The 18,293-nt window shown below is 39.6% G+C and overlaps 1 protein-coding gene and 1 pseudogene across 14 annotated transcripts in view; one reads left to right on the forward strand and one right to left on the reverse strand.

Moving 5' to 3' along the window:
• The window catches only part of LOC134336752 (elastin-like), a 243,913-nt gene that overhangs the window by 55,472 nt on the left and 170,148 nt on the right, over positions 1-18,293 (forward strand). For 13 of the 14 annotated variants that reach the window (XM_063031179.1, XM_063031178.1, XM_063031187.1 and 10 more), the window contains exons 5-9: positions 889-957; positions 3,517-3,546; positions 4,450-4,512; positions 7,686-7,712; positions 17,043-17,078. In XM_063031179.1, coding sequence (XP_062887249.1) covers positions 889-957; positions 3,517-3,546; positions 4,450-4,512; positions 7,686-7,712; positions 17,043-17,078 — 225 coding nt within the window. The remainder of the gene's footprint in view (positions 1-888; positions 958-3,516; positions 3,547-4,449; positions 4,513-7,685; positions 7,713-17,042; positions 17,079-18,293) is intronic. The other variant, XM_063031183.1, reaches the window with a different exon arrangement.
• On the reverse strand, positions 2,733-3,163 carry LOC134336726 (small ribosomal subunit protein uS9-like; annotated as a pseudogene).

Below are 18,293 nucleotides of genomic sequence, written 5' to 3' on the forward strand. Positions count from 1 at the left end.
CTCACTCTGTGCATATGTCTCCTGTTGCCTTTCAATCAAAATGAAGAATTTCTTTCTCCTCAGTGAGACAACTTTCATGACCTATTTTACACAGCAGCATGCTGCAGACTTGGGCATCATGGCATAAAGCAATCACTGCCGATGAGAATGATCTGGAGGCCAAAAAATACAGATGACAGTGACCTTCATCTCTTCGGGAAGGGCAGGCCTTCCATGGGCATTGTTGTGCTTGCACAATTCAACATGTGTCATCACAATAAAAATGCCTAACCTCAAGCCATCCCTTCCTTCCCTTCGGAGAGATATAGGACCTCTCCCCTGTATTGATTGTCCTGAAGCCACGAAGGACTATGATTAAAGCATACATATTGAAGGTCAGCTCCAGTTCTTCCTTTTCTCCAATGCCCCAAAATCTTTGCAATGTGTCTGACTGCAATGGCTTCTGCTTTAACCATCTTCCTGACAACCCGATTGACAAACTCAGAGTTTATCCCTGAGTTCAGCTCTGTTCCTCTGGGCTTTGCCCAAAGTCTAGTGGTTTAATTTAGGGGAGTTAATTTCACTGGGAAGCGATATCGATTGTGCATTAAATGACGGTTGATGTTATCCCTGCATCCCCTAAATATTTTATACGCTTGCAGATAGGTGAACTGAACTATGCAATCAAATAACACAATTGAGCTCTGCAGTGATTTTGCTCTATGATAGGGGCCATGGACCCCTACCATTAACCAAGAGGTCCAAGGACCCTAGGCTGGGGGCCCCCACTCGACCATTTAATTCAGCAGCATGCGCTGGCTGACGGAATACATAGACAAATATATTTCTATTCTGAACTTGTAAGAAGCAGGAATACCATTTTTCAAAAATTTTTGTGTTGCATACTAGGTGCAAGGAATCATGGCCTTGGAGTCCTTCCTGGAGTACCAACTGGAACTGGTTTGAAAGCTAAACCAAGTAATTATTTTGTTTATATCACTATATGTATTCATTGGTACTGAAGCAGTTCATAAAATCAGATTCAGAAACAGAGGAATACCACAAAACGTAACAATCAGAATTAATATTCCTTGGCAATTGTACTGACAAGAATGTACTTATGCAAAACCTGTGAAGTGTCAGGAGTCAATCTGACACAAGACTACAGCACAACTAGACATATTCGAGTAAGGTATTTTACTTCATGTCACATCTTGGGTTTATTTGGTGCTTTAGTATCTTGAGTACACTGTTCAAGATGGGAAGCTGAAAATTCTTAAAATGTTAAAATGCTGAACGAGCACTTGGAATTTTCATCGTGCTTTCCCAGTCTTTGGTGGAAAATAGTCAAAAACAACAGAAGCAACACTTACATAATTTCCTCAGGGTTTCAGCAGGAGAACTGGGAAAACCAGTGGTGATTCCACATTAGCATTCAATCATTTTCCATCTCTGGCTCACAACTATGTATTTTGAGTAAGCACAAGACACTATTGTTACAGTATACATTGACTGGTGGAATACCCATACAGAGAGACCAGTATTTTGAAATATATATATTTTTAAAATTTTCTGTAAATATAATGAAATCTATATATGTAATTGCTGGGAACCCATGTTCTTTGTGTCATAGCCTTCTGGAGCTCCCAGTTGCCAACCATTTGAATTCCTCTTCACATTCCCACACCTACACTATCTGTCCTTGGATGTTCCCACTGCATGGAAAGACTAAATACAAAGCAGAGGCATAGTAGAGTCTGCAATCTGACAGCAGAAACATATAGTTCTCCATTTTCGGGTAACCTGCCATCCCTCTGTCCACTTTCTCTTAACACTAATCTACCTAATTCCTCCCACATTAACCCTTCACCCACCTGCCCCCAGCCCAGAGACCCCATCACCCTGATTTTTATTTCTCCTCCTCCATTACCCTATCTGTGCATCACTGTTCCCATCAGTCCACCTCGCCTCCCTTAGTTGATTCTATATTCAATCATCCTTTTCTATTAGATCCCACCATCGGCACCCTTTTGTTTCCACCTGTCTTTCAGTACAAGTGAAAGGTCTCAACCTGAAACATCAACTGTTCACTCCCACAGATCCTGCCTGGCCCACTGGGTTCCTCCAGCAGTTTGTTTATTTTTTTGCTCCTTAATCGAGCATTTGTAATCCATATAATTATATATAAAATGACTGCATCAAAGATGAGTATCATTGATAAGAACTTGTGTATCTATTTGTGAATTGTTTGAAAGCAGTCCACTTTTATAAACATTTCAAACTTATTATTGCAAAGCTAGTTTCCTCAAGTAAGACTTCCTTGCTAAACTGTTCTGGACCACTTTGAAAAATGAGGTTTATTAGTCATTTTTTTCCTGTCGGGAGAATAGATCAGTTAACTTGTATTTATCTCCTCAGCTATTTCATATCACTTAATGGCTTGTGTCATCACTATAACTCATTTACTTTGAAAATAATCATTTCATGTAGAGCTGAAAAAAAACTGTCCTTTTTTTGACAGTTAGATATTTATTTGCCACAAATCAAAATATAATATTTTAACAGTAACATGCAGACACGAGGAAATTTGCAGATGCTGGAAATTCAAGCAACACATACAAAAAATGCTGGTGAACGCGGCAGGCCAGGCAGCATCTTCGTCCTGACGAAGGGTCCCGGCCCGAAACGTCGACTGTACAGCTCTCTATAGATGCTGTCTGGCCTGCTGCGTTCACCAGCATTTTTTGTGTGTGTTAACGGTAACATTTCTGGTAATGTGCACAGGCACCAGGTCCACTGAATTTCTTGGCCTCACAACAGCAAGGATCAGCAACAGCAGGGTCCTGTCATACTGTATGAAGATCACCTTCTGAGTGGCTGCATCTATATACTTCTGGTAGAAAGCCACTAATGCTTTAGAAATGGATTTATGGATAGCATAGATTTGAGCTACTTAATCACCACCCTTCACAGGAACTCTGATGTAAATTCCAGCAAATCTTTCTTTGCCCGACAGCAGTAATGGTTCCAACAGCTTGTGCTGTGAGGACTTCGGCTCCATCTGTTCCAGAGGCCTGCCGTTCAATTTGATGAGGTCATTTCCTCTATTACAATAGGCAACAGCAGTTGCTGTTTTAATTCACCCGAAAGCCTGAACAGATTGCAAGAGTCCTATAGCAGGCATGTTACTGGTAGAGCAGCCTTCCCTTTCACAGCACTTTGAAGCTATCCTGTTCTTTTTACGCAATCTGATAACTCAAGATATAAAGTTTGATTTATCATCCTTAATTCCCTAAATCAAAAATACAAAATACAAATTTGTATCTCAGTGCAGATGTTAGAGGTAAATGCATTTGCCTGCTGAAATAATGTTAAATATACTGTAATGTGGAAACTAATACATTGTGTACTGAACAAAAGCCAAAAAATAGTTTTAACAAGCTGACTGGATGACGCATTTCCACTAAATTTAGGATGTACCATTTAAACTAATTCCTTATTTCACTTTATAATTTGTGGCTTTGCTTGCTAATCCAGGTGCTGGTGGTCAGTATGGATATCCAACAGGTAAAGATTGATATTAGCACCTAATAATTATATCTACAATTTTTTATGGCTAAAATAGTTCTATTTAAATAAAAGAGGACAAAGGGGTGATAATGTATACTTTCAATAAAGTTCTGAACAGGAAGTTGGTTAACCAATTAGAGCACTGAGATTTGGAGTAATGGACTGATGTGCATAGAAAATTGATTATTGACAGAAAGGAACACGTGGGAAAAAACATGGATCCTTATTGGATTGGTAGGTAGGCTGAGATGAAGTGTGGTACTATGGGAATCAGGGCATGCATCCCAGCTATTCATAACCTAGGTCAACAGTTTAACTGAGGGGATATTTTAAATTTGCTGAAACTCTAATAACTAGGTGGAATTGCGGTGGAGGAGAATGTAAAAGGCATGGAGGATGTGGACAAGTTGAGTGAACAATGGGAACACAGCAGATGGAATGGAATTTTGAAAAGTGTGAGGTCGCCCACTTCAGTGCACAGAACAGATAAGCGGATTATTTGTTAACTAGTGAGAGATTAGGTAGTGCTGATGTTCAAAGAGACTGCTCATGTGCGTGATTGCACGTCACTAAAAACCAATATACAGGTGCAAGTTTCCTTTGACTGCTAGTTTGTCAGAGACTGGAAATCCTTCAAGTGCATCTGTTCTTTTACTTGAATTATTCTTTATACGAACATGCTCTACATAATCCATAGTCTGGGATTGGAAGATTCATCTGGCTTTGTTTTTGGATATTTTTGTCTGAATTGTATGATTATTAGGTTTTGACAAGCTAAAATATCTTTTTCACCTTTTGCTTACTGAATCACTTCATGAGAACTAGATTCCTTTGAAAATATAATTTCTAAAAATTTTTTGTGAAGTACTTTTTGAGATCTGAGATTCTGTTTTCTGATAGGCTATGGCAGCTTTGGAGTAGGAGTACCTGTTGGCTATCCAGTTCTTTCACCTAAATTGCCAGGTAGGTGCTGTTCATACTTTTGTATGTATCAATACAGAGGACTGTGTAGCAGGGATTCTGCGGAAACACACAGATACAATGGATATGGAGAGTGTGGGAAAGTAGATTTGAGTAAAGTGGCTCATTATCCAAATTTGGAAATAGGAACTCCAGGTACGTTCATGTATTAAATCTAAAAATAATTGAAAAAATAGATTACTTAAGCATATGTTTTCAAAATGTGATTTGTCACTTATGTTGTTATCACTATTGCTATTGTCCTGACTGCTGTTGATCAAACTGTGTAATCTCTCACTGTCGTGTGCAATGACTATGCTCGCTGGCATCCACTTTTGAGGACTTGGCAATGTCCATTCACTAAAAAGACTCGTCCTTATTAATAGAGTAATCATCCAATCTCCTTGCCATTTGATTTCACTAAATACATTTCCTCTGTTACGTATCCCGTAACTGGGTTGCCAAACCAGCAGAAATGGACCACGTGTTGGAGTCTGGTTTAACAGAAACTAATAAAGTTTTATTAAAGAAATAAGTAACACAGTACTCTAATCGTAAGGCTATAAATGCAACAGGTTAGCAATGATAAAACACGCATGTACACAGAACTAGGGTAATAGGAATCAAACAAGCTCTCTCGCAGTCTAGGGGTACAATGATCAGTCTCAAGTGATGCAGAGTTCAGTTCAGCTTAGCACAGTTCACAGTAATCGCTGTTGTGCCATTGGAGAGAGAGAGAGAATGCAAATTTTGATTCAAACAGACCTTTGATGTTCTTCGCAGTTAGCTTTCGGGCAAACCCTTTTATGTCTTCTGTGGTCACCGACTGTGACCCCTCCATTCCAGATACGACCGTTCTTCCGCAGTGAACCCGGCACCCAGGCAAGGGCGGACACACACCCCAGGTTCCCGCCGATCGTCTCTTTTCACCCTGTCAGTCTATGGTCGGTTCCCTCAAACCAGACCTCCAACTCCCACCAACTTGTGGGGGCACACTGCTCTTCCAGGGTCTCGATATCTCGTGATCTCATGATGTGTCGTGCCTTAGCGAACCTGTTCTTTTTATCCCCCTGCTGGGGTATCACCTGTCCATCAAACTTCAAACAGTTCAGGTTCAAAGCAATCAGTCTGTCAATATCTGAAATGTGTTTCCTTCTCGTTAATTTCTCTCTTCTCTCTTATTAGCATTTTGAATGTTTCTCCATTGTCTCCCTTATCTCTCTCTCATTAGCATCAACTTCTGATAACTTGGTTTTTCGTCACACCTCTCACTAAGCAATATTTCTGCCTCTGAGGAAGACGTATATGCATGGAAGAATTATTTCAGAGACTTGAATGAAAACCCCAGGTTTATGTTCCAGAGTGCTACTGTCGGCGGTTGTACGGTTGCCGATACTCTATTTCAGATGAATGTTACACCAACAACTCTGCCTGCTTTCTTGGGTGGATGTAAAATATCCTGTGATGTTGCAATGAAGAATTACATCCAATGTTTACTCTGCAGCCACCAATATAAAAATCAGATCACCATCACTCTAGTATTTGTGAGAATATATTTGGGATGATGTGATAGGCTCCATATAAGTGCATGGACAAATCAGACTATGGATTTTGGTTTACCTTTATGCACAAACACTATAGTCTTCCAGGTCTACAGTCTATTTCTTTGCTAATTCAATCTGTTATTTATTTCTCTGTTATACATGTGGTAACTGTGACAAAAAAAATCAATCCATGGTGATTTCTGGGCGCCTTTCCTATTTTACATAATTAACTCCTGATTTTAAATCAAAATAATGTTCTTTGTGATTGCATTAAATGCATATTTCTGCTGGCTATGGATACCATCTGCAGAAAACAGGTTGACTACAAGTGTTTATTAGCCGGCTGGTGGCATAGTGGCATCAACGCTGGACTTCAGTACGAAGGGCTCCCGAGTTCAAATCCAGCTGGCTCCCTTGCACGCTTTCCATCTGTGCTGGGTTGAGTGTCGAGCTAGCAGCTCAACCTTGTAAAAATAAGAAAGCCTGCTAAAAAAGACGCCGTCATGATGGTGCCCCAATGACTCCCCTTGGAGTTGAGGCTTTCTTCTTCTTCTTCTTCTTCTTCTTCTTCTTCTTCACAAGTGTTTATATACTTGCATCATATACTTAACTTGCTTTTACTAACTGTTTATATACTTCTTCATTGCCACACCAAAATCATACTAAAACAAGATTGTTAACTAAACTTTCTTCCTGGCAAATGTAAAGCAGAATACTCTGGCAGCGCGGTAGTGTAGTGTTAGCACAACACTTTCCAGTGCAGGTAACCTGGGTACAATTCCCACTGCTACCTGTAAGGGGTTTGTACGTTCTCACTGGGACCGCATGGGTTTCCTCCAGGTGCTCCAGTTTTCTCCCACAGTCCAAAGATGTACCTGTTGGTAGATTAATTGCTCATTGTAAGTTGTCCCGTGATTGGGCTAGGATTAAATCAGGGGATTGCTGGGCTGCATGGCTCAAAGAACCAGAAGGGACTATTCCACGCTTTAGCTCAATAAGTAAATAAATAAGGAAAAGCCAGTGAGTGCACCTTCTCGAAGGTCAAGCTAGAACTGATATCTCAGTAACTCACTCTGCAGGACTAGTAAATGCTAATGATTCTTCACTTTATTCTGTCACAGAAGCAATATGCCATGGTCACCTATATACACTCCTCAATGCTTAAAGCTTTGCATGAGACCAGTAGGACTACTTCTTCAACCCTGAAAACATCTTAGTCAGATTAACCTGGCCTGTAGCACTTCTTCACTCCGATCTCTTGAGAGGATATATAAATGCTGACCATATGCATATGCTAGCCCTGCACAAAATAGCTTTGGTGAACTTACTTCCCTGTAAAACCCCGAAGCAAATATCTGAACAAGTGTAAAGTTAATGAATCACTAGGACCCTATTACAAGATCATATGTGTTCATCTGCTGTAGATAATTTACATCTGGTCACAACTGACCTCAAACAGCAGTGAGGTGTTTACAGACTTCCTGCAATCAGTCCATGTTGCATTGTGATGGGATTTGTGAATGTTTTCATTGTTACCATCAACTGCTTTGTATATCTTTCACTGCATTTAATCTAATGTAGTCTAGATTTTACTGCTAAATTTAATTAGTGACATTATTCTTTGTTTTGTAGGTGGTTATGGAATTCCATACAGTGCTGGTAGGTTCCATAATAATGCTTTCTCCATTTCTTAAACTAATTTTAATACTGCAATTAGTCTTGTTACTGCAACACAATGTTAATATTAAATGATACAAATTTTAAAGGTGGAATTTTGTCTGAAGAATTTCTGAGCAAGCCTTTAGCCCGTTTTGGTTTTTTTTTGTCTAGCAAAAAAAAAACTCACTGTTAAAGGTTATGCAGTGCTGTTGGAACAAGGTTTACAAAGCACTCTTATGTACATTAAAACACCAGAGAAGAATAGAAAATCATTAGAAGTGTTTTCCAGAGTACGCAGCTTGTAGATATGCTAAATTCCAATAGTATGACATTGGAAAATGATGCCATGCATCTGTAGTTCTATTGTTAGATATTCCCATTGTGTAACTGGAATAATTGATAAACCAAACATAGCAGAAATAATAATCAAAAATGTAAGAAAGTGCAGAATTCTTGAAATGCTCAGCAGATCAGGCAACGCCTATGGAGAGAGCAAAAGGAGTTAACATTTCGAGCACAATGATCTGCCAGTCGATACAAGGTATGGTGATGAAAGGAGAATGTGGACTTCTGCCAATCTGAAAGATAAAGTCTGCTCATCTGTACACAGGTGAAGTCTGACCTGCTCAGTATTTCCAGCAGTCTGTTTTTTATTGCTGAAAGAATTGTAGTCTACTACTAATGTTACTGAATATATAATAGAGTGCCTGATATATAATCCAGTGACCATAAATTCAGATCTAATCTTACTGATTTTAGAATTTGAATTCAGTTTTTAAAATTCTGAAAATAAAGTGCTGTTAAAGTGGTTTACCATTGAAAAGGAAACATGGTTGTCCAGACATTACTTTTATGCAAAAATATGCATTAAAATGGTGCTGGATGGGGAACCAACTCCATTAGTTCATGGTTTTCATATACTGTATGCATCATCTACATGGATTTGTGTGCCCAGGATGCACCAATTTTTTTTTACACTGGCAGAGGTTAACTGCAAATAACTTAAGGAATCTGCATACCAGCTGAAACTAAAGTGAGCCTGCACTACTTAAAAGAGAATTGAACACAGCTCTGACGTAGGACATGATTGGATATCTCACTTGGCATGTAGAAGAGGTATATAGCAGGAAAGCTGTCTTGGAACCACGAAAGCCGCTGAGGTTTATCACTAAATGCACTAAGATGAAGTGCCCAGAGACCTCTTGCCAGGAGTGATGTGATGAGGACCTGATTCTAATGCTAGAAAACATTTATTAACTTCACATATGAGGTCCAAGTCAGTGGTAATAGTGCCAAATTCTCCCCATCATCAGCCATATTGTTCCAGTCATACACAGACCTTATGACTTCCAAGCATTTTCAGGTATTTAGTCTGGACCTGAAGTTCCAAAAGTAGCTGTTATTGTCCCCCTTGGGATGGTGGGAGCTTCTAAAGGGGCATAAGACAAAAGGGGCTGTGGATGGGGCAGTTAGAAGCAAGGAGGACAGCTGAGGGATTACAGGCTTAATTTAAGAAATAAATTACTTATTATAAGCATTTGACGTTGACTTTTATCAGCTGTTTCTTTGTTATGCCCCTTGCCACCATGAGGGCTTGCATTGCACTCCATTCCTTCATCCAAATGATCAATAAAGACTGGAAGTAGCTAAGGTGCTAGCATGTTGACCTTGCTTCACTGGCTTATGATTTTCTAGATGTCCTACTTTGACTTCTCTCATAATGGATTTCATTATTTTTGCAGTGAGACACAACAGAATAACTGGTTTGTAGTTTCCTGCTTTGTGTCCCTCCTTTCTTGAATAGTGGTATTATACTTGTGATTTAGTAATCCTCTCTAAGTTCCAGAAATTTTTGATATAATATAAACAAAGCATCTACTATCTCTGCAAATGCATCCTTTGGGACTCTAGGATGCAAGCCATCTGGTCCATGGACTGAGTAATTGCTGGTTTGCTGAGTATTTCTAGTGATGATCTATTACTATTGGGGTATTTTAGTGTCTTCAGCTAAAAACAATAATCCAAACAATTACAACAGGAATTCTGCAGATGCTGGAAATTTACGCAACACACATCAAAGTTGCTGGTGAACGCAGCAGGCCAGGCAGCATCTCTAGGAAGAGGTACAGTTGACGTTTCAGGCCGAGACCCTTCGTCAGGACAATTACTTACAATTACTGCCTTTTCTCTTTTTTCCATTATTAATTTCCCTATCTCATCCTTTAAGTGACCAACATTCACTTTAAATACTTTTCCTGTCTACACTCAGTGGCACCTGTACCTAATAAAGAAACCACTGAGTGTAGGTTCATGGTCTTCTCTGCCTGCTGTATCTGTCCTCTTCAAGGTGCAACATGTGGTCTGTTCCGCGATGTTCTTTGTACACCACTATCGTAATGTGTGGTTATTTGAGTTGCCAGCACCTTTCGATCAGCTTGAACTAGTGTGGCCATTCTCCTCTGACTTCTGTCCTTAACAGGACAAAAAAAAATCTGGATGTGTTTTTTTTGTTTTTGTACCATTCTCAGTGAACTCTGGAGACAGTTGTACATTAAAATCCCAGGAGATCAGCAGTTTCTGAGATACTCAAACAGCTCCATCTGGCACTAACAATCATTCCATGGTCAAAGTCACTAGGATCATATTTCTTCCCCATTCCGATGTTTGATCTGAACAACAACTGAACCTCTTGACCATGTCTGCATGCTTTTATGCACTGAGTTGCTGACACATAGTTGGTTAGATATATGCATGAAGTGGCCACTGAGTGTATATTCCTGTAGGAGCTCTTACTCGGAATTTTTTATGGTATACTTTGCTATGAAATACCTTCTTAAATTCCTGCTTGTGTTCATCCAATGTCTTACCTTTTAATCTACGAGGGGTGATTGATAAGTTCGTGGCCTAAGGTAGAAGGTGTCAATTTTAGAAAACCTAACACATTTATTTTTCAACATAGTCCCCTCCTACATGTACACACATAGTCCAGTGGTCGTGGAGCATACGGATCCCTTCTTTGTAGAAGTCGGCGTCTTGGATCTCCAGAAACTGGTCCACAGCAGGGGTGATTGATAAGTCCGTGGCCTAAGGTAGAAGGAGATGAGTTATACAGCTCTCGTTACATGCACGTGCAGTTCAACTCTTTGAGTGACTGTGCAGAAAGTTTGAAGTTAATAACTCATCTCCTTCTACCTTAAGCCATGAACTTATCAATCACTCCTGCTGTGGACCAGTTTCTGGAGATCCAAGACGCCGACTTCTACAAAGAAGGGATTCGTATGCTCCACGACTGCTGGACTAAGTGCGTACATGTAGGAGGGGACTGTGTTGAAAAATGAATGCACTAGGTTTTCTAAAACTGACTCCTTTTACCTTGGGCCACGAACTTATCAATCACCCCTTGTACTTTTCCAGTATACTGTATGTTAATCAGTTTGGTCCTCATACACTTGTAATTGAAATTATTTAAATTTAGGACATTGGTTTCATGTTTTTCACCTTCAAAATGAATTTGAAAACTGAGTAAATTATGATCGCTTTCTGTGGAAATCCTCGCGCAGTATCAAATCTAACATAGCCAGCTTCCTGTCTGGCTTTTAACTTAATGATAAATCACCCTGAATATATTTAATAAACTTATTCCTAAACTTATCTTTGCCAATTTGATTTGGCATATTTATATGCTAATTAAAACCACCTATGACCTTTCACACAAATCCATATTATCTCTTGAATTATTCAATGTCCTACAATTTACAGTTTATCACTCTTACTAACAACTTCTTACCTTTACCTTTCTTGGCTCCACCCAAGCTGGTTCTGTTTCATCTATTTCTCAGCCAATAGGACCCCAATCTTCATCACCATAATGACTATCAGATCATACCCATTTTTTTCTGCTTGTGTCTTCAATCCACCTACATGATGTGTATTCTATGCATTCAGGTAAAGATCATTTAATTTTGGCTGGTAGAGTCATACAGCACAGAAACAGGCCCTTCAGCCCATCTAGTTAGTCTGTTCTAGCTTGGTTTTCTGTCTAATCACATCTATGTACCCCTGGACCATAGCTCTCCTTGTCTCGCTCATCCATATACCTATACAAACTTCTCATAAATGTTACAATTGTACCTGTATCTACCACTTCAGCTGGCAGTTCATTCCACACTCACACCACCCTCTGACCTACTTCCCATTACGCTGCTGGTATTTAGTTCCCCCATCTCTGTTTGTCCTTGTCCATTTTCTCTATTGTGCCCCAGGTGCCATTCAAGGTCTTCATTTCTGCCTCTGTAGTACGGCACCATGTTGTCTTTGGTCTTCAATGTTTTCTCCACCTTCGGGGGTCCAAAGAGGTGCTGTTTTGATGACGGAGTTGGCTTCTTCCCATCACGTGCCCAATCCATCTCCAACATTTCCTCATAGTGATTATGACCATGTCCTCATGGTGAAACTGATGGAGTAGGGCACGATTGGAGGTCTTTCTTAGCCAGAAAATACACAGGATCTTCTGGAGGCTCATAGCGTGGAATGACGACAGCTTGGCAAAATCGCTCTCTGTCATGTGCCAGCATTCTGACCCCTACAAGACTATAGACAGAACACAGCTCTGGTCCAGCTTCACCTTGGAGTGGAGGCCAGACTAAGAGTGATCCACCAGTCCTCCAGGTTCAGGGGTTCAGCTCAGGGCTATCAACCCTGACTGGTCAAAATAACAATTGTTGTGGAACAGCAATGAAGAGCAATATCTGTGTGTGATGGTATTCCTCAGTCTCCCCCCGGGACTTGCATAGCTGACAGTAGTGAAAACTGAGAAGAAACTACTGTCACAATGAAGGAAGCCCTGAACATCACCCGGACCAAGACAAAAATTGTTTTTGTAGTGTGCGAACCATGCACAACATTAGCAAACGAGCACAAGTAACTGCAGAAATGCATCGTTACAACCTACATATACTGGGCGTCAGTGAAAGCAGATGGATGGGGTCTGGCAGACGAAAGGCAGCAACTGGTGGAGGAAAGCTGCTCAGCATCATGATAGTGTAGCTGTCGTTTTAAAGAAAGCCATTGAGAAGTGCTTGCTGGAGTGGAAACCAGTCAACAGTGGGCTGACGAGAGTCAGGCTGAGAGGGAAGCAAGTGGACATGACAGTGATCCAATGCTATGCTCCAATTAACGACAGTTGAAGAAAAGGGCGTCTTTACAAACAGCAGCAATCAGAGGTAGAGTTAACACCGCGCCATGACATAATCATAATCATGGAAGATCTAAACACCAGAGTGGAAAGTAACAGCTCACAGTTCACTCGAGCCATGGGTACTCCTGGATGTGGAACGATGGACAGTGAAAGACTGGTAGATTTACGTGCCATGAACAACTTGCTCATTGGAGGGACCCTATTTCCATATCATGAAAGCCACAAACTGATGTGGTGCTCACCCAATGGATGCAACAAGAACCAGATTGACCATTTGGTGATCAATGCCACATGGAAATGATCCTTGCAGGATGTAAAAGTGAAGAGAGGAGCAACTAAAGGAATTGATCTCCATCTTGTTGTAGCAGAGATTAAACTCGGGCTGGCTTCCCTGCCAGATTCCACTTAAATATTTCACCTTTCACCCTAAATCTATGACTTCTAGTTCCAGTCTCACCCAGACTGAGGAGAAAAAGCATTGATGCATTCAGCCTATCTATACCTCAAATAATTTTGTGTTCCTCTATAACATCTCTCCTCAGTCTCTTGTGCTCCAGTGAATAAAGTCCTAAACTATTCAACCTTTCTTTGTACTCAGGTCCTCAAATCCCAGCAACATCTGTGTGTCATTACTCTTTTTGCTGGTCAGTCTTGTGTGTACACTCTGCCCCTTTTTGCTAAACTGTAATTTATCCATTGAATTTTCTTTGTTTTTTCCCTTCCTAGCAAACCCTTCAGCAGAAGAGCATAAGATATAGAAGCAGAATTAGGCCATTCAGCCCATTGATTCTGCTGAGCCATTTTAGCATGATTGATTTACCATCCCTCTCAACCTTTGATTCCCTTACCCATCAAGAATCTATCAAACTCTGCTTTAAATATAGCCACTAACTTGGCCTCCAATGCTGACAGTGCCAAAGAATTCCACAGAATCACCATCCGCTGGCTAAATAAATTCTCCTTATCTCTGTTCTAAAATGGTGTTCGTCTATCTTGAAGCAGTGCTGTCTGGTCCTAGACTCTGCCACTATAGGAAACATCCTCTCTATGTCCAGTCTATCTAGGCCTTTCAAGCTTCAACAGTTTTCAATGAGATCATCCCTCATGCTGACAAATTCCAGCAAGTACACACGTAGAGCCATCAAAACCTCTCAAAATAAACGCTGACATTTCATTTGCCTTCCTCACTATGGACTCAACCTGCAAGTTGAGCTTAAGAGAATCCTACACTATATTTGAATGTAGGCAGTATGTGGAATAAACTAAAAGATCTTGTAGCGCAGTTAGAAATTGATAGGCATGACATTATGAGCCTCACTGAGTTGTGTATGAAAGAAGATCATACTTTAATGTCCAAAGGTACACATTATATTGGAAGGACTGGCTGGTGAGCAGAATGGGTGGGGTAGTTCTACAGGTAAAAAATTAAATCAAATCCTTAGAAAGAAGGGAGATAGGTTCTGAAGATAGAGAATCCTGGTGGGTAGAGTTAAGAAACTGTAAGGGTGAAAACAAAATTATGGTTGGAGTTATATACAGGCCTCTGAACAGAAGTCAGGATGTGGAGTACAAATTACAACAGGAGATGGTAAAGATATGTAAAAAAAAAGTGCATTGCTACAATGGTTATAAGGATTCCAATATGCAGGAAGATTGGGAAAATCAGGTTGGTGCTGGATCCCAAGAGGAATAATTTATAGAATGTTTTTGAGATGGCTTTTTAAAGTACCTTGTCATTGAGCCCACTGGGGAAAAGGCAAATCTTGATTGGGTGTTAGGTAATGAAACTGATTTAATTAGGGAGCTTAAGATAGAGGAACTCTTATGAGGCAGTGATTATAATATGATAGAATTCGCCCTACAGCTTGAGAGGGAGAAGCTCAACTCAGATGTATCAGTGGAGTAAAAGAAATTACAGAAGCATGAAAGAAGAGCTGGCCAAAATGGAAGGGGACACTTGCAGTAATGAATGCAGAACAGCAATGGCTGGAGCTTCTGGGAGCAGTTCAGAAGACATAGGATAGTTACACCCCAAAAATGAAGAAGGGACTGTGTATCTCTTTGACTTACCACACTGAAAAAAATCTAATAGCACAATTTAAGATTTGTAGCTGGGAGTCCCAGATATACTGTGACTTACTGATAACTAATAACATGTTACAAAATGTTGTTCAAGTTATTAATAATGGAGCCATAGCCTACCAGGAACAACGCCACTGTTCCAGCCAATCTCTAAGCCAAATCCCCTGCATTACCTGAAGCTATCAAAGATTAAAACGTCAAAAATGCCTATAAGAATCTAAAAGATTTATAATTTTAAAGAAACTATTGAAAGCAAGTGGAAAAACCCCAACTTTTAATGAGGTATAATTCCCATAACTCTTCTTTGAGTCCATTAGAAATGTAGCAGTGGTGTACATTTGGAGAATAACAACAGCAAATGAATATCTGACTGTAACTTCTATGTTAGCATGGAACTCATGAAGTTGTTCATAATTACTTGGGAAACATTTATATTGCAAGTATAGTGGCTGATAAATAGTTACATGCAAATTCCAACTAATCTATTAGTGTACTTCTACAACAGAATTATTTCACATTACATCAGTTCTGCAATAATGGTTCAAATACAGGTTGACCTTCACTAATCCGACTATCTGTCACCCGGTTCCTTCGATAATCCAGCACTGATTATGCTTAATGTGATCCTTCTGTAATTCGGCATTTTCACTAATCCGGCACTCCTCAGGTCCCAATGGTTTCAGATTAGTGAAGGTCGACCTGTACAAGTTGAATTGGCTGCTGACATCTCTCCAGGCTCACAAAGTCCTACACTACTGGCAAGTAGTTTTACAATTATCATCCTAGTGTGGAACTGATTATATCTTGTAACGCAAATCTTCAAGTTTCCATTAACAAAATCCATATGGATTTTTCAAGCAGTATTCAGCCTCTGGCATGGTGGAAAGAAGCGTATCTGTCGAGAACTGCCTTGCTATTACAGTAGCTTTGATGGTAAAATAGGCATCAAATGTGCATACAAATCCATCTAGGCAAACGAACGATTTAGTTAAAGCAGGATCCTAAGATAATTTGGAAGACTCATATGTAAGTCTCATATATCAGTTACCTAATCCAGACCTGCCTAGCAATGTATCAGATGGTTATCCAAATGTTGTCAAGAATGTTTTGAGCATCAAAGGGCAAAGGTTTCATTCTGCCTCCGTACTATATAGATAGCAAAAGGAATATGTGCACATGATTAAGGCTGGTACTTCAATGCAGTGCTTTCATAGTATAAGTACCATCTTTCTGATGAGATTTTAAACCAATCTAGTTTTGTCTTCAAAGGGAAATAAAACATTCCATTGGATTATTGATGACACGCAGAGAATTGTTTTCCTTTTTCTGACTCAAATAAATGAACGGTTTGTTTCTGAGATATTGCACTGGGCAAATTTAATTCCTTACTTGATTTTATAATACTGTAAATTCACTTCATGTAATTTCTTTTTTTGATGTACTTGGCATCATTTGGCAAATGTCTTGTGGTCTTATGGACATGCTATAAGTACAAATTAGTTCTTTGGATTGTCACAGATGAGACTCCCAGCTTCCCAAAGAGAAAAACAACAGAACATATTTTTGCTTGGAAATCTTAGCAATACTTAAGTTGTATTTGAAACCCTAAATAGCAGCTGAAGGGCATTCCTCAATGAGATAATGAAGGGATTAACGGTTCAGGGAAGCACTAGAATTGCACCTACCCATCTTCATTTTGCATTGTTTCCTTGGAATATAAATGATGAGGTTTCAACCCATGCCATCTTAATTCCTGTCTGAAGCAGCCTGTCGTAGTATCATTTGATATAAAAAAAAGTCAAATTTTCTGTTGAGTCCACTGTAAGGTAACGTATTTGTTTCATTAAGGAATTAATGAGAAAATAGTATATTATTGTTTTCCTCTGATATTTATAATATACATTTGACTGTAGGATTTCAACAATTTTCTTGATATTAATTTTCAAAAATAACATTTACCTAGATTGAAATCATTTTGTTAATGTCCATATTGATGTTAATGTCCATACTGGAGATGTTTATCATAAATTGTCAATCCTCTGTCATTTCAGCTGGATTTGCAGCTGCCAAAGCTGCTAAGTATGCAGGTAAATCTGTCATAAGTTTTTAACACCAAAATATTTCTGTATTAATATGCAGTTATGCAGATAGAAAGGGGAAAAGAGAGATGAATACCGGTGAAGCACACAAACAATTGTGAAAAAATGAGTGTAAAAGTGAAAATGAGAGGGGAGGGGAGGAAAGGAGAGCCCAAAACTAAGTGCTACAAGAAAGAATGAATGGATGTGGTGTAAGGACAAATGTAGGGAAACAAGAGACATAGAGCAGTAGAGCACAGAAAGCCCCTTCAGCCCATCTAATCCATGCCAAATATTTTTTCTGCATGTCCCATCGACCTGGACCCTAACCACTGCCCTCCATATCCCTCATAACCATGTCCCTGTCCAAATTTCTCTTAAAAGTTGAAATCAAACATACATCCACCACTTCTGCTGGCAGCTTGCTCTACACTTTTACCTCCGTCTGAGTGAAGGTGACCCTTCATGGTTCTCCTTAAACATTTCACCTTTCATGCTTAAACCATAATCTTTAGTTGTAGTCTCACCCAACCTCAGCAGAAAAGCCTACTTTTTCTTTCTTTCTTTTCAAATCTTTTTGTTCTTACATTATACAAAAGAAATAACATGAGTACTTTGAAGTGACAACACTTACAATATCTCAAAAAAGACATTATTTTAAAGACGGAAAAAAAATTTGCGATAACAAAAAAAACCTACTAAGCGGAAAAAGTGGGGAAAAATCCCCCATTAGGTGTACAACCCCGGAGCCATGCATCATACAAAAAGCTTCTAAAAATAAACATCAAACCGCCAGCAAGAAAAGAAAATACTCCAAAAAATTTACAAAAAGCCTGATTTTTCCCTATCTATATATACCTATAAAAAACATATCCATAAACCCTCATAATTTGCATACCTCTATCAAATCTCCCCTCATTCTCCTATGCTCCAGGAATTAGAATCCTGACCAATTGAACCTTTCCCTATAATTGAGGCTCCAAGTCCCCGCAACATCCTTGTCAATTTTCTCTGCACTCTTTCAATCGTATTGGTCGGTGACCAAAGATTGCATTAGACACTACACTAAAGTGTCGCCCTACAAGAGGTGGACTGAGATCAGGAGACTCGGGAGCAAGAATGGGCGCAAGGGCAGTGGGGATGCAAGAAAGAGGAAATGGCAGACAGGAGAAAGGAAACCAGGGACCTGGCGGAATAGGTAAGGAGTGGGGAGGAGATAGAAAA

Source organism: Mobula hypostoma, chromosome 23 (assembly GCF_963921235.1).
Source record: "Mobula hypostoma chromosome 23, sMobHyp1.1, whole genome shotgun sequence".
Lineage (NCBI taxonomy): Eukaryota > Metazoa > Chordata > Chondrichthyes > Myliobatiformes > Myliobatidae > Mobula > Mobula hypostoma.